The sequence below is a fragment of the Oculina patagonica genome, chromosome 3 (assembly GCF_052425735.1).
Source record: "Oculina patagonica isolate OP01 chromosome 3, crgOcupat, whole genome shotgun sequence".
NCBI classification, from domain to species: Eukaryota; Metazoa; Cnidaria; class Anthozoa; order Scleractinia; family Oculinidae; genus Oculina; species Oculina patagonica.
In genome coordinates this window covers 15654127-15671016 of record NC_135760.1, presented here as the reverse complement: position 1 = coordinate 15671016, position 16890 = coordinate 15654127, and the positions used below count along the sequence as shown (strand labels likewise).

The following is a 16890-nucleotide window of genomic DNA, read 5'->3' as shown; positions in this document are numbered from 1 at the left end:
CTTTTAAAGATCAGCGTGCAAACAAGTTAGTGTTCACTAGCCTGGGGCTAGTGGATTTTGCAGTCGAGCATGTGGACTTCACTTGTTCGACAGGCAAGTGAAACATAAGCATCGTGTTCATGAGATATTTTTCCAAAATGACTTTCAAGTTAGGCGCGGTGGCCTAATGGTTAGCGCGCTTGACTCTAAGTCGAACGACCTGGGTTTGAGCCCTGGCTGGGGCACTGCATTGTGTTCTTGGGCAAGACACTTTACTCTCACAGTGCCTCTCTCCACCCAGGTGTATAAATGGGTACCTGCGAATTTACTGCTGGGGGGTAACATTGCGATGGACTAGCATCCCATCCAGGGGGGAGTAGCAATACTCCTAGTCGCTTAATGCTTCAGAAACTGGGATAAGCTCCGGCTGTATGGGCCACTTGTTTCGGACACAGACTTTACCTTTACATCCTGGCCACAGCTCGCTCAAAGGGCAAGCAGGAAAATTCAATTTCTTTGCACCCTGATAATTCTTAAAATTTATTGTTAACATCTGATTTTCTCCTGCATTCTTTGTCTTTTTTTATTCTCCATTCACAGATGTCTGCATATTCACATCTGTTGCATTTCCAGGCTTCTTCAATTTCCACACCAATGGTCTTTCTCTGTCCTTTCCAATATGGCAGCATTGTCGCAAGCTGCGATTGTGTCCACACTTCATCTAAATCCATACTAGTTCTACTTATCACTTCACAGCTGGCCTGTGAGCAATATTCTACCACTATTGAACTTATTTTTGGCACATCGGACCCCTGGAATCGTTTTAAAACAAGGTCAGCAATTTCCACGAACTTATTGCATGGTAGATTGCATTTTTTGGCATATTCGAGAACATCCTCTGAAAGTGTAGCATCTCCATTTAATTGAAGTTTGTTTAGAAGTGTGGCAATGTCTAGTTTTCCTGACAACAGATCATTAAACATGACGCTGTAGAGCATTGCTTGCAAGAAAGTCCTCTTCTGTTGTGCTTTAGAAGGAAGGCTGTTGCCTCCTGCCCTTGTTTTTAGCTCTAAAAGTTCTAGTTTCCCCATCTCATTGAAGCGTAATTCATCAATGATCCCATATACAAACATACCCATGTTAAATGGTTGCCCAAATACTGGTAGCTCTCGCACTGTTTGCTGTGCATCCAGGGAAGCCATTTTAAAGAGGCAGTCCAGAAAGATGGTTGCCCACTTGTCTTCCTTTGTTTCGATGTTGACCTCTACAATGTCATACAACTCCAGTTCTGTAAAACAAGAAATACCAGTTTGTAAAAATTAAAAATCTTACATTGGGGTGCAGTGAGCCATTGCAACTTGGCAATGGGCTGAACGGTGGTATTGATCAAAGAATTCACTGCTCGATTAATATATAAATGTGTCTGCAATCTCACTCAACTTCCTTTGAGCCTGATCTGCAGAGAAGAGAGTACTGATTTTACATTATCAAAATCTTACCTCTTGCTAGATGAATGTTTTTCCCTTGCTGCATTGGCTCAGATTCTGGTTTTGGTTCAGGGGCCAAGAAGTTGTATTCCATCTGTTGTTCACACCAGAACTGAGCAGTTAAATCACTCACGCTTAAGTAACCCCGCCCTCCTCTAAACTTGTCCAGGGGGGTTAAAAACTCCTTTGTTGAAGAATGAGAGACATCTTTGTCATCAGTACTTTTGATCTCTAAATGAAAGATGTAATGTGTTGTTTCAGAAAAAAATTCATACTCTTCCAACAGAAGGTGTTCATTTGAACCACCTCTGGTAATTCTGGGGTAGCTCCATACTTGGTGGTTTTGAATTGAAAGCCCCTTGCTCCCCTACCACTAGGTTTACAGAGTATGGATATATTTTTCTGGACCTGCACAATGTTAAAAAATTAGGCATTTTAGTGATTAAAAAACTCATAACCAAGGTTTTACCTTTTTCCCACACCCATTCCAGTGCTGAAATTTTTCTTTTGTTTTTGGAGTTGCCCGTTTCCTCCTCTCCCCCCCCCCCCACCACCCCCACCCCCCTTACAACAAACACACAAATCATTGTAAAAACAATAGATAAATAAAATAAAAATGGTCCAAGCCTTAAAAACATTTAGTGTGCTATTATAAATGACCTGGTTTAATACAGTTTTGAAAGATATCCAGATCCCCGTTTCATACAAGTTTGATACATTCTTCAAATGACATCGATCCCCCAGTACTCCCCACTCCAACAACACATGAAGATCAGAATAAGGCTCAGTGACGTGACCGTACCAGCTGATTAGTGAGCGTTTGGCCAAAAATAGAGATTACATTCATTCCTTTGATTGTAAGTTTCAGCAATATGTTAGCCCAGAAGAGGAAGAGAGGCCTTCCAAACAAGGCACTACGCAAGAGAAGCGGAAATTGGCGGGAGAAATGAAGAGAAGGTCTACCGTACCTTCCACCATCATGGCGTTCTGAATAGCTTCATCTAACATTTTAAATTCGTCATCGCTAACAATCTCTACTTCAATTGAGTCTTGACTGCCATGGATCAGATCAATATCCTCCACAAACTCTGCCATCTCGAAAGTACATGTACAAATCGTACAAATCGTGGATAAAAGTTGTAAAAATACGCCAAAAATTTAAATTTTAATTAGATTTTCTGCGAGTGCCCGCTGACCCGAGCCGCTTTCCCGCGTGTTTCAGTTTTGCACATTTTTTGCAGCTGCATAATTTCGATGTTTTGTCGGCTGTTTTCTCCTATGTTTTCTTTTTGAAGCCTTCTAGTGTCGTCATTTGTGCATTCCTTGAGGATAAGAGGGATTCTTCACAACTACAGTCGATTTTTGAGAATTTACGTAGTATAAAACCGAGCAGACGAAAGAACTTGCAATGGACCCAGTTGTGAACGGAGTCTCCAGTGATAGCGGTTTGGAGGGAGATAAAAACGAAAGCAGAGTGTACAAAGTTGTCCTAACTGGAGGTATGTTCATTTAACATGCTTATTTTAAGGCTCAGTTACAAGAAATGTCGTTGCAAGCGTTTAGAAGTTTTCATTTCCCCGTCGCATATTAATTTGTGGCCGGTCAAAGGCCATGCATGGTTACGTTCAAGTTGTTATTGTTATTTGAAGCTAATGGGCGGGTTTGTTTTCTTTATTATTTACCTTCAGGCAGTATTCTGAAGATTAAACATTAGAGCATACCATTTAGAAGCGTAACATCTAGATCTTTCCTGTGTGTAAAGTTTCTGATGCACCGTTGGGAATTACCACGTAATGCTTTTAAAAATATTAATATGCATGCATGGTTTCGAGCAAATTATTCAAAAATACTATAAGCTTATCACCGGCTTCTCCCCGGCAACCAAATCTTTATGATTTTCCCCTAGAGTTGAGGAATCTCACGTGGTAAATTCCCGTGTTTGACATTTTTCGTCACATAAAAATCCATCTTAATCCCAAGTTAGAATTTTACAAATTCCCCAAGGTTCCCCTATCTTTCAAGCTTCTTACAAGCCAACCCAGGGGCAAAGAATTCATCTATGCCAACTCTCCCGGATTATTGGGGAATCTCCTGGATTCAGGCCAAATTTTTCCAGTCACCCATACAGGTCCCTTAATCTCATGGATACAAAGGAAAGAACTGAAAATACTTGTTTTTACACTCATTTTGGCCGATTCCGAGGTGGGGGACATATCATATCAGTATCCCCAGGGGATCAATGTTGCATCCATGACATATGTGCTGCTCCAGAAAATATCAAATCCCCCTCTCCAAAGGAAGTTTTTTTTTTGGGGGGGGGGGTTAACCCCCCCCCCCTCACCCCTCTTAGGAATTCTAGTTTAACTTCATCCTGTCCTTTAAAACTTTGGCTTTTGAGACCCACCACCCTCTCGGCATTTCCAATGACCTTCCATTGGGTGTGGGTGTGGCTGTTTTTAGGAACCTCACAATCCCAAATAAGCTGTCTAGAAGATAGTTGATCAGAACACACATTGTGTGGTTCCAGAAAATATCCATACAACCCCCCACCTAAGGGATTGGAAATTCCGGGGAGGAGGGGGGTGTCACAAAGACCCAAATTCCAAAACTTTAAAGCAATGTATGAAGCTAAATTGAAATTTCCAGAGGGGTGGGGGGGTCATAGGGGTGTGGGTGTGGCTGTTTTTAGGAACCTCGCAATCCCAAATAAGCTGTCTAGAAGATAGTTGATCAGAACACACATTGTGTGGTTCCAGAAAATATCCATACAACCCCCCACCGAAGGGATTGGAAATTCCGGGGAGGAGGGGGTGTCACAAAGACCCAAATTCCAAAACTTTAAAGCAATGTATGAAGCTAAATTGAAATTTCCAGAGGGGTGGGGGGGTCATAGGGCAAATCCCTTCCGTGGGGGGATATGGATATTTTCTGGAACCACACATTACGTATGAAGTGCTGTACCACTTATTTGATTTTCTCATAGCTAGTTAGCACACGTAAGGAGATGTATGCATCTCAGATGTCAAAATAATTATTTTCAAAGGTCCTTGTGCAGGGAAGACAACAGTTCAGGCAATGATGTCAACTTTCTTTGAAAATCTTGGTTGGAAGGTATATAGAACTTTTGTTATGCTTAGGGTATTTAAATCTGTAAATTAAATGCCATTACCCTAAAGGTATCCCAGTATATTTTGGGGAAAGGATGGCAACTAAACTTGTGAATTCATGCCACAAGTACAGTACCTTTTCAGGGTAATCCTTTGTAAATTTTTAACAATCGCTCTCGTCACTTTTGCTTGGGAGTATGGGATCAGAAAAGACAATTTTTGTTTCCTGGTTTAAGTTAAAACTCTTGTTTTCATTCACAGGTTTACAGAGTTCCTGAAGCAGCAACAGTATTACTGGGGTAATTGAAAACTGCAGCTTTTATTTAGTAAAAACCTGATTGACATGATGACTCCACTAAATAATAACCTCTTACTAATCGAGCACAAGGGCCGTACTGGGGAGTATTGGCCCAAGGTCGTTGCAGTACGGACCAGGCAAGCAAAGCAAGCTCCGTACAAAAACAATCGAGGGCCAATATTCCCCAGTACGGCTCAAGCAGGCTAGGCGAGTACTTTAAGTACCGTGGTTTGATATATGACACTCGTGCCATGCTTGTTAATTTTTCTGTTAAAAAGCACCTCCAGTCATTTGCATTCAAAGGGCTTCCTCCATAATGTGCTTATGATGACGCGAGCAACTCAGAAAGAACAAGCAACCACGAGTTTGATAACAAATTTTATTGACAGTGAAGAAAAAGTCAAATATTCATCAAGCAGATTTTAATTATTGTTAAGACTGAGAAACTTCTGATGTAGAAAGTGGAACAGGCATCACTGAAAGCCAGGAGGCCGCTCGGCTAACCAAACCAAGATTTCTTGGCCATCATTCTGCTATAAGACTTGCTTTGCCATATAATAATACACATTATTTATTTATCTTGGCAGTGGTGGTGTCAAATTCACAGATCTTGACGAACAACAAGGTAAAAAGTAAACAGTTTCAATAAGACTAAATAATTTCCAATGAAAAGTTTCCTTGTACAACATGATTAGTAATTACTGTTCTGACCAGTGTGTTTTCTATAATTTCAGTTTACACATTTCAGGGAAATCTTATAAAGACCTTGCTGCAGTTAGAGCAGACATTTTTTGACTTAGCAGCAGCATGTAAGAGAGACACAATAGTGATATGCGACAGAGGAGCTATGGATCCATCATCATGTGAGTCACATGGGTCATTGTGCAGAAAAGCTCCCCCAAAAAACCTGTTGGTCAACTGTCCTGGTTGTCTGTTGGCCGACAGTGTGCCGTTTGTAGGCTGACTGCCGGCCATCTGTTGGCGGTTTGTGGGCCGACTGTTGGTCATCTGTTGGCCAATTGTCGGTGGTCTGTTGGCACACATGTTTTGGCTATGCTGTCGGCGAACAGTCAAAACAGCTACCAAGATTTATGATAAATTGAAAGGAAAAGTATATACTCCTTAATTTTAGGGGTATCGAATGGTTTTTGCGAGCATGCGAGCACAGCAATTTTCTTTGCGAGCACGAGCATTGACAAAAGTTAGCCTTGCGAGCAACGAGCACTTTTCAAAAACTACCTCCACTTAAAACCGAGCATGCGAGCACTTGTAAATTTATGCGAGCACGAGCAAACGAGCACCCACTAAAATTTTGCGAGCATTTCGAGCAGAAGCCTAATTTTGCGAGCACTGCAAAATTTTGCTAGACCATTCATGACCCCTAATTTTAGTCATCACTGCCTAAAGCTAGCATCTGTGTCAGATTTACTTCAGTGTTTACTGCTCTATATTTTTACAGTAATATTTCTGTTTATGGAAACTGTCGGTAGTCTGTCGGGGACCTATTAGTGACCTGTCGGCCATCAGTTGGTTACAGGGAGCTGTTCTTCACAATCACCATCACATGAATTATCTCCTCATGTTAATAATAACAACAATAATGATACTAGTAATAATAATAATAATAAAAATTATAATGATGATGATGATGATGATATCTTTTATATAATATATGACTCCATTCCTACGCTCATGGTGTGTTCAAAGCAATACATTTTTAAGGCCCCTTTTAAAACTCTTGGTAGAGTTTGACTTACCCAAGGCAAATGGCAGATTATTCCATAACCTTGGGGAACATAAACTGAAATTTAGTCCTATCGATAACCGTAGTGAATGAACAAAGCTGATTCTAAAAGTTCATTGGTGAAAGAACTCCTTTGATCCTGAATGAGAGGGATAGTAAAACCAATCAACGAAAATAAAACTGACAGTTGTACTGATAAGCAACTTATAAACAGTAAATAAAAAGAGACAGCTGAAAAGTACCAATAAGATAAATGCAAATAAATAAATAATTTGTTTCCTTGTAAATTTTCAGACATGAGTGCAGCTCAGTGGGAAAAGTTCCTCAAAAGCAACAACTGGAACAATGTATCGTTACGAGATGCACGCTATGATCAAGTGATTCATCTGGTAAAGTCATAGTTGCAGTCATTTATTACCATCATGATGCAGATCTTCGAAGAGCTTTGTTTTGCGTCAAGTCTTAAACATTTTATAAGCAGGGGAAAAAAGATATCGAGTTCATAATTTTCAGACATCTTTTTACGTGTACTCTGCAAAAAATGACTGACATTTGGAAAATATATGACTGCAGGTTTCAGCTGCCCTGGGAGCAGAGGATTTTTACACTTTAGCAAACAACAAGACAAGGAAAGAACCAATAGAACTGGCCAGAGAATTGGATAGAAAAACACAACAGGTTAGTAAATCAGTGAACTAATGAATTTGTCCTGTAACCCGAATTTAAGCCTAGCCAAATAAAATTGGACTGATACTAACGTCTTTTAGGTTTAGCTTTTTCAATAGGATTTTTGAAATGTTGTATACCGTAAATGATCTAATAAACGCCCGGGGACGTCTATTAAATTTTAGGGGTCCTAGCAGGGGCGTTAAAATATTGATATGAGTCGTTTATTAGAGAGAGCCATTTATTTCACTTTGACCGATAACAACGTCAACAAAACGAATAAGACGCTTAGTTTGCTTGCGGAGTAAGATAGAAAACAGAGTTTTGTGGGTAGGAGACTACGTAATCTATTCTGTGCTAATGCAAAGCCTACAGATGTTGTTCATAGTTTGATATCGATATCTTCATCATCATTAGGGTCAACCATGTTGGCATTGTTGGCCTCTTTGATGTCCGAGTCAAGAAAGAAATTAAATTGCGTGATTTTACTCTGTGGAGCGTTTGCCTGTTTTTTTAGGCAATTTTTGCAGGGGTGGGGGGCGTCTATTATAGGGAGACGCCTTATACAAACTTTACACCTTACAGGGGAGGCATTTATTAGATTCGAGGCGTTTATTAGATCATTAACAATATTGTATTGAAGTTTTTTAGGTAACAGTGTCCCCAGTTAGTGGGCCTCTTTAGGAATGCTAGAAGTTTAGACACAAGCTTATGATGGTGATGATGTTGAATGTGTTGCCACTGTCAGTCCATCAGGCTTAAAGTAATTCCTGCTTTAAGAGGGGTGTGTGGGACTATTTGACTGCAAGAACTGCTTGATTTGTCTGTTGTTGTTGATTCTATTTTGGAAGGTTTTGGTGTTTTTTTTTTCTTTAAGGTGATCTGCGTGGTCATGGTCTCTCAGTCGGCTTTGATATTTAGTTCATGCTTTATAACAGCTAAATGCAATTGAGCCCTCAGTAAGGGACTTAAACTTGGCAATGAAATAACAAATGATGTCATATTTGAATTAACCTATTGTTTTTGTCCTTGACAGGCGTGGGTAGGTCACCCATATGTGGATGTGATTGACAACTGTGAGGACTTTCACAAAAAAGTGCGAAATGCTATTAATGTAAGAATCAATTTAAATTATAAAGTTAACACTTAAAAATTTTAATAGTAATAATTAACTTCAGTCTGAATATTTGCATGTTGCTGAAAATGCTTTCACATGTGCTAGGATGGCCATGAAGAGATCCATTGACTGCAGTAAAAAGAAATACGAGATAAGATAAGAAAATTTCACCCACTACCAGAATCAATCAGATTGCTTTATTCGCTCTGACAAAAATACATATTAAATTTCTCATATTTTTTATTTGTTTAGGCGGTTTGCAACAAGATGGGTATTAATCCTGGGGATCTATTCTCGCCAGAGAGTATCAAGCGCAAATTCCTGATTTCATCTCTTCCAGATGTCGAGGTAATATTTTCCTACTTGTGACATCTTTTATTTTTTAAACTGGTAATATATCACTGATTATATGACCTACCTAATATACGACCTCTAAGAATTTGTTGTTTGTTTCTCTATTAATTTATCAGGTTTTCCCTGTATTTCAAGACTTTGATGTGGTTCATGATTATCTGTCAACTTCAAACCCTAAGAAACAAGCACGTCTGAGAAGAAGAGGACAGAATGGCAAGTTTGGTTCTCATAATTTCTTAACAAATTATTCAGATCAGTCCCTTGCCTTTTACAGGAAACACAGTTATCTTATATTTGTAGGGTTGGACTCCAGATCCAGTAATGTCAAACTGTTCAATGCCTGGCTGATGTTGTCTTTTACAATGCTTTCTTCACCCAGGAGTAAAAAGTCAGCTTTCTTGTCCGTTGAAATGTTGGGGGAAGGGCCCTCGCATATGAAAGTGACGGGGATGCTCGTCGTCTCGCTTAGGGGTGTAAATTTCGGATTTTTGGTCTCGCTTAGGGTGTTCCGGGAAAAAACGCCCAAAACGCCAATATTTTTAGCCATAATGGTCTCGTTTAGGGTTACACACGAAGACATATACAAATATAAACTCCATTCTTAGTTTTTTGGTATCTTTTAGGGGTCAAGAAAAGCTTGAGCCACACCCAGATTGGTCTCTTTTAGGGGTTCTTTTCAAAATTTTCGATGAGCATCCCCGTCCGTTTCATGTGGGAGTCCCCCCCCCCCCCGGGGGGAAGGGTTGAGGGGTAATCACCTATAATAGATTTGCACAACCCAGAGGGAGCCAGATTATTAATACCCTGAGTCATTTTATGCCACAGGGTGCCAGCCTTTGGAGCCATTAGACTTATCAAAGATTATACTGAACTTTTAATCCTGTTGTAACAGTATACCGGGTAGGTTAACTTTGTAGATGTGATCAAAGCCATGACAAAGCTGTTTCCTTTGTTTTTAGGTCGGTATACCTTCATGCGTACTTTACGAGAAGAAAGGGCCAATGGCAAAGTTGTAGAAGTCAGAACTAATTTGTCGGAGAGAGATTATGAGGTACTTGAGCAAATGAATAAAAAGTTTTAAAGATAATGTTTTACATAATATATCAAACATGAGAGACATTGTTTTATCGGTGTATCTAAACACCGAGAAAAGAGTGGAAAATAAGAAGCGCAGCAAGTATTTTTGATGAAATTCGGCCTTTGGATAGCCGATGAAACACTCTCAAGTGTTTGATATATCTTCTCAGTTAAAACAATTAAAACTACAGAGCAAACAGAGAAATAAAAAAATAGTAAAAACCTATATATGCTAATCAAGACTGGATATCCAAACCTCCTTCATGGTTATGATTTCCTTTGTTTTAATTTGATGAATTATTAATGAGTTAGAGAACTATTTTTAAAGCATGGTTTGAATTTTTGCATAGATATTGTATTCCCAACTTGATCAAACTCGACAATCTGTATACAAGACCAGAAGAGCCTTCTTGTGGAAAAACCAGTACTTTCAGATGGATATCTATAATGAGCCGTGTCATCCAAGGTATGGTAGTCTCATTCAGGAGATCAATAAACTTAATAAATAAAATCAACTTTGTTTAAGGAGGGCTGGCTGACAAAGCTGTGGCCCTTGGATTCCCGATCGAATTGGAATTTAGAAGTGTTAGTTTTTGTGGAGGGGGTAAAACTGGAGAACTCGGACCAACAACAAACTCAACTCAAGTGACACAGAGTCTGGGAATCGGACCCTGCCACATTGGTGAGAAGCGAGCGCTCTCACCTCTGCGCTTTCCTTGCTCCCCCAATCTTCTCTTTTTAAGCGATGATGATCACTTAATGTCATCAAGCGATTGACAGGATCTGTACTGTTGTTGTTCTGTCATTTTGTTGCACATGATCAACACGACCCCTCAAGCATGTATTTGCTTTAAAACAGATCGTGGTTAAATAAAGGTTTATTATTATTATTATATCAATAGAACTAACTAAGAATAAATGTTACCTGAACAGAGATCCCATGGGGGTACTTGCAGTATAGGGAGGTCCGACGTATTTTTTCGGTTGAAAATACCCTCGGTATTTTTTTGGGTCGAGTCTGTCATATATTTTTTTTTGGTCTTAGAGTCTGTTTTATGAAAATCAGAGCGGTGCTGGTCTTGTACTTTTTGGGGTGAAAATTTGATGTCAAGTATTTTGGGTGTAAAATCAGGCTCTGTATTTTTAGGTTCGCATATAAAGCTCCGTCGGACCCCCCGTCATGTTACTGCAAGTATCCCCCCCTGGGACAGAGATAAAAAAAGTATAAACATAAAAGACAAATTATATTTGATGAGTCCTATTAGATTTAATTAACAGACATTTCTATGTTCTTTTTTATTATCCCTGTTTAATAAAATGCCACTGTGTAAAAAATTGATTAGACAGCAATTGACCACGCTCACTTTGCAAAAAGTATGGTATATGGGATGTCACACTACAAGATAACGCAACAATTGTCGAACAATCATTCAACACAAAAGTTGTCAGCTACTTTTATTTACGTTTATTTTTTGTCAAATTTCCTGAAAATTGTTAAGACCCTCTTGGGAAACATCATCGCTTCTGCATGCATTGCATGCCGTTTATTTTCAGTGGTGTGCTAACAAGTAAGGGAAATTAGCATCACACACTTTTGGGACATCAATATGTTTAGGTCATGATAGAATTTAAAAAGTTGTCACTAGATGAAGAAATACTCCCAAAAGTACTATTAAGAAATATATAGAGTAGAGTTAGACAAATTGTATGTAAATATTGCATAGGATTGTACTAAATAATTGTCCTATTTGTGTTACTTAGGTGTAAAGGGCTCATACTCCTTGAAACCTACACCACAAAAGTCGGAGATGCCTTGGAGTTACCAGATTTCCTGGACATTGCAAAAGAAGTTACAGGAGATCCATTTTACTCTATGTTTCACTTATCTCTTAAAAAATAACACCGGGTGTCTATGTACTAGAACTTAATGGGGTTAATAACCTAATGTGTGATTGTATGATATATTTACTGGGTGATGGGGTGAAAAACTTATTTCTTTTATATTACTGACTCTGAAAATTGAAATGTTTTACGTAATTTTACGTTTTACATCTTATGGTTTTACTTTCTGACATCTTTAAAGTTGTACAAAATTATGCAACAATATACATGTATGACTAACATATCACTGAATGAACAAAAATTTGACAAACTAGGAATGAACGTTTATTCATTTGTCTCACGATAGAATCGCTTTGAGATGTTGATCGCGACATAATATGAAACAAACAAATAAACGTTCATTCCTATCTTACACCACAATGAACAATATTCACATCTTAAAAGACAGTTTTACAAACTCTTACCAAAATGTAACTGTTAGTCAAGTTCAAAAAATATTTATTACATGTAAATTGTTTTATATACACAAGGAAAATAATATTTGCATAAATGAATCAAAATAACACAGAAATCACTTTCAGTTTGTATTATGGCCCAACCATTGTATATGATTTTCAGTGGCGATTACCAGTACAACAATTATTCCAAAACGTACAGTTTTGTCACAACCAAAACAGAATGGGTTACAAGGTGCTAGTGATCTAGACAAATGATACAATGGTGATTTTCTGGTCATTAATGAAAACCATGAAAATAGGTTTTCACTTCCAAAAAAATTTTTTTTCTGTGGAAGATCTGCTGATATTTTACTTTAACAAGTGGTTTTTATAAAATACAGTTCATTATAATAGTATTATTATAATTATGTTACAGTGACTGCATGTTTAACCTGTGCAATTTATGATACTGTGATTTAAGTAATGTAATAATTACTGTATAGAGCAGCTTTCAATTGAGTGTTGTAAAACCAAAACTAAAATAATTACTCTGGCCAATCACAAAGAACATAGGCAATCAAGTGAACCAATCAAATCTCGAAGCAAATACGTGTAGCTGACACGAAGCGCGGAAAAACGTGCGCGAGCAAGACTCGATTGGTTTTGGTTTTAGTTCTGATTGGCTGAGAAAGTGGCGCGAGATATTTAAACCAATCATAATGCGTAGTAATGCAAAACCAAAGCAAATGCGAATACTTTCGACACTCAAGTGAAAATCGCTCTATTACTAAGAAATTACTTGTAATGGGTATTTCCCAATTTGTTTCAAAGCATCACTTAGTAAACCTGTACATACTTACCTATACACGTAAAAGTTTTGCTTGCGGTAAAATTGTTGACGAAATAAGGGGTGGGCCATTAAAAGGGATAGTCTGAAAGGAGTGAAATTCCATAAAAACATCATGTATACAGCTATTTCGAGAAACGTTGTGGGAAAAAAGCACAAAACTGCACAGCCAATCCCTAAAGGTAGTATGGGTAGACGTATTGAGCTACTACACGTGTTGAATACTAATGAGATATAACAACAAAATAAGCGCAATTTTCAGGTTTTCTTCTTTTCAGACATGTAGAAACAAGGTAAGTTTAGATCCTCTGAAGTTCAGAAGAATTTTTCCTCACTCAAAGACATGCGACAGTAAATGTAAAGCTACAGATATAGGCCTCCTGAGAAGAAAAACAAACTCTCCACGTGCAAAAATACAAACTTGTAAATTTCCTCTGGCCAATATGCAAAATTCCAGTGAATACCCAGACCACCTTTCGGTCTTGTCGCGTGCACTTTGATGTTTTTTTTTTCCGACAACCTTTCTCGAAATAGCTGATGGGAAATTAAAGAAGGGGGAAAATGCCAAGTAAAATAATTCTTGTATAACAGATAGCCATAAAATATTGATACCATCTGCCTTGCTCCCTAACTTTTCAAATGGTCTGTCCCAAGCCAATTCCTTATTAAGAGTGTTCCTAAAGTCAATTTCAAAGTAGTTGAAGTTGGTTGTACATAATATTTTGAATGATCTCAATTTTATCGAGTGACTGTTTGATACTGATAGTACAATACTAACTTATTTAGGTTGTAAATGGTCAGATTGTTGTAGCGAGTGATAATTGTATTTTATGATTTTTATGCTTTAAATGTTTTACAGTTTGAAAAATCTGTAGAATGAAATTAAAGAAACTTAATGGGTGTTTTCCTTCTCATCAAGTACACCTGCACAATGTTATTTTAAAACCTATCTTGACAGTGAAGTATTATTAATTCTATTTGAATGAAATTAAAATGGAAGTCTTTTCCCTATTGTTTTTTATTGTTGGATATTTATTAGTTCTTTTAGCGAGCATTATTTCTATACAAACCTACATGTATATTGCACTATTTGTGCATGTGTGGTTCCATTTTACCCTTGGTAATTTGGTATTTTCCTTTGTTTTATATTCACTATCATATTACCATACACCAGAACATAGAAAAATACCAAATTGTACCAAGGGTAAAATTGAACCACAACACATGCAATGAAAATTTCTCTTCTTGCATGTCTCCTTCATTGTGCACCCATCTAACTTACTTTGCACTTACTATGCTTGGTACAAGTTTGTTTTGAGACCCACAATGTTATCGACAAATGCAAGTGTTTTTTCTAGTAAGTGCAGTGCACTGCATAAATAGGATTGGACTTTCTAAAAGTCATTCGCTTCTCGTTTCCAATTTGGTGGTAGTAGACCCCGGTGCTCCGCGCTCGAGCTCTTGCGCTTTGCGCTCGCTCTCGCACTCTGTGAACTCAACTTGTAAGCAAGTCTAAAATAGATCAGTGGAACTGATATACAGATGGGCCTTCCACCTATAGCTATAGGACCACATTTAAGTACAGAAGTGCCTGCTAACAGGTGGTTAAAAAATAGCATTTGAATGGGGATGATGCCGTGACCTACTGTCAGTAGTGATCAGTACAGGAGGTGTTTGTTGGCAGTTCAGGACTCCAGTGAAAGTGTATCCAAAAAATAATATACTATTACCAGGTTGCATAGACTTGACATCAATCAGTTTCATACACAAATGTTTCAAAATTCTGTCATTTTTTTAGGGGGGGGGGGCAGTTAAATAAAACTAGGCAAATCCAGCTTTTATCATACCACAAACAACTTTAATAAAAACACATTTATTTTAAACTTCAAAATTCACAAATTACACTGTTTTCATCTTTACAAGTTGCCAGTTCTCTGTACCTGGAACCTTCACAACCTGAAAAGGAAATCAGGTAATAATAATCACATTGTTACAACTTTGAAACTTTACAAGCCTTGGAATGAACTGTTTATACGGCTGTTGTGTTTTCTGATTGTAGAAAACAAAACAGCTGTTCAACTACAAAGTGGACCTCTGAGGGAACAACATCTATTAGTCGGAATAACAATGAGGATCGAAATGCACCAATAGCAGCGAACCAACATGCATAAATAGCGACGCGTAAACAATTGACTTCATTGACTTACGAAGACTAGCAGTATTGCAGTTGAAACGTTGCGCTCAACATCTCAAAGCAATTCTATCGTGAGACAAACGAATAAACGTTCATTCCAATCTTATACCACTGAAGATGAACAGTATTCACATCTTTAATGACATTTACAAGACTATTTTCATTTATGCAATCAATCTTGGTCAATTGTCATCAAAGACTGGTACAATAATTACCGGTATAAGTTTAATATTACTGAACAAGCAGACCTTTTCATAGCACTACTGTCCTGGAGCTGAGAGACTCTTGTCCATGAACTTTCTTTTCACAAAACACATCCACCACTGAAAGAGATTCAGAGAACCATTTTATAAGTTGAATCCTGGGAATAAGAGAAACCAGGCTGGTGGCTCATTCATGCTTAGTTCCTCGCCAAAGGGTGGGGGTAGGGTCGGAGGTTCAATGATACTGGTGCTTAACTGATTTCTGTAGCATGAAGCACTTAAAAGTATTGCTTCTCTTCCTGGGCCCGGTTGTTCAAAGCACGATTAAGCTAATCCAGGATTAGCGTGAAATTTGATTTCAATTTTATTAACATTTCGCTGAGGTTTTTTGTTAGTATTTTCTGTCCCCCAGTTTTGACGTGGACCAATCTCAAACTTCACAAAACATTAGCTATGGAAAACCCTTCTTAACAAGAGAAATTAAAACCTCGATCATCTTTTAATCCTGGGTTAGCGTTAATCGCCTTTCGAACAACCCAGCCCAGAGTGGAAAGTGGCACTGTGAGGGTAAAGTGTCTTTACAAGAAAACAAATAACAACGACCCCAGTCAGGCCTTGAACATGGCTCTCTTGATACTGAATGAAATGCACTACCGGTAGTTAGCAAGATCAGTGGTCATTCTCACATCTATAACCATAAGGACAGTGCACCTTATTATTACAAACTCTAAAACATCACTGCAGTGGCAAAAATTACCATCAAATGTGGTGATACTGATCATTCGTTTTGAGCACCACCTACCTTGGATGGCTTATCTGTCTGTGGATCAAACACAGCTTCAACAATTCTCTGGCCGAGTTCTTGTCTTAACTGGGTCAGGTATGCCCTTGTAGAGTCTGTTAAATCAAAGGTAACACATTAACAACTACTACATTCTGCCACCAGGTCACTGCTGAAAAATTGAGAAATGTTAACAAGTTAAAGTCTATAAAATTATTTGACCTGCTTCAGCCTTGGTAGTTGGTTTTTGATACATAGCATTCAGTGGAAAGCCACTGTCTCCTGGAAGGCTAAAATTGGCAATTGCTAACGTCTGCATCTCTTTTTTACCGTCCACTTTTGACTGGCACTAAAACAAACAGAAATGTTGGTGTTAGAAGAAACACTGAAAATCTGACTGAAGTTAAAACCTGTTGCCATAACATCAGTCTTAAACTTCTCTTGAGCACAACATGTCTCTTCCATTCAACATCATTCATTATAAAATAATTAAGATAGTACGCGCGCTCTCATTGGTCGATAGGTGAGTTTAGATGAGAGTATGTAAACACCGTTGTGACGTCACGCTGTCTGTGTTTCCCGGCACAATTTAAAAACATTATAGAACTGCCAAAAAGACTTGCAAAGTAATTTCAAGTACGATATTAAAGAAATGGAAAACAATACCAAATTTTGATGTGTGTTCCGGCTTTCTCTTCCCATATGAGCCCGAGGAAAAAAAGCAAAAGAAAGAAGAACAACAGCGCTTTGCCTGGAG

At 38.2% G+C, this 16890-nt stretch overlaps 3 protein-coding genes across 4 annotated transcripts in view; 1 reads left to right on the top strand and 2 right to left on the bottom strand.

Moving 5' to 3' along the window:
* Positions 1 to 307: 307 nt before the first annotated feature.
* Positions 308 to 2662, bottom strand: LOC144646938 (exonuclease V-like). Of its 2 annotated transcripts, none has more exons than XM_078506653.1 (3): positions 2430 to 2662; positions 1479 to 1695; positions 308 to 1267 (listed from the first exon to the last, which is right to left on the bottom strand). In XM_078506653.1, exons 1-3 carry the CDS (start codon positions 2559 to 2561, stop codon positions 513 to 515), a joined length of 1104 nt encoding a protein of 367 aa, XP_078362779.1. In that variant the 5' UTR covers positions 2562 to 2662; the 3' UTR covers positions 308 to 512. The 2 variants fall into 2 exon arrangements, with proteins under 2 accessions (XP_078362779.1, XP_078362780.1); XM_078506654.1 differs by having other exon boundaries at positions 1479 to 1697; positions 2435 to 2662.
* A 161-nt stretch (positions 2663 to 2823) lies between these two features.
* LOC144646935 (TRPL translocation defect protein 14-like) lies at positions 2824 to 13966 on the top strand. Its single transcript, XM_078506650.1, has 13 exons — positions 2824 to 2965; positions 4510 to 4577; positions 4835 to 4872; positions 5459 to 5496; positions 5606 to 5734; positions 6910 to 7004; positions 7189 to 7293; positions 8318 to 8395; positions 8651 to 8746; positions 8869 to 8965; positions 9712 to 9803; positions 10180 to 10295; positions 11591 to 13966. The coding sequence occupies exons 1-13, from the start codon at positions 2875 to 2877 to the stop codon at positions 11727 to 11729; spliced, it is 1182 nt and encodes a 393-aa protein (XP_078362776.1). The 5' UTR covers positions 2824 to 2874; the 3' UTR covers positions 11730 to 13966.
* Positions 13967 to 14812: 846 nt separating this feature from the next.
* Positions 14813 to 16890, bottom strand: part of LOC144646904 (actin-related protein 2/3 complex subunit 3-A-like) — a 4821-nt gene continuing 2743 nt past the window's right edge. The window contains exons 5-8 of the mRNA XM_078506612.1: positions 16356 to 16482; positions 16155 to 16249; positions 15398 to 15472; positions 14813 to 14911 (exon numbers count right to left, since the gene is read on the bottom strand). Of these exons, the coding sequence (XP_078362738.1) occupies positions 15410 to 15472; positions 16155 to 16249; positions 16356 to 16482 (285 nt within the window). The 3' untranslated portion in view covers positions 14813 to 14911; positions 15398 to 15409. The remainder of the gene's footprint in view (positions 14912 to 15397; positions 15473 to 16154; positions 16250 to 16355; positions 16483 to 16890) is intronic.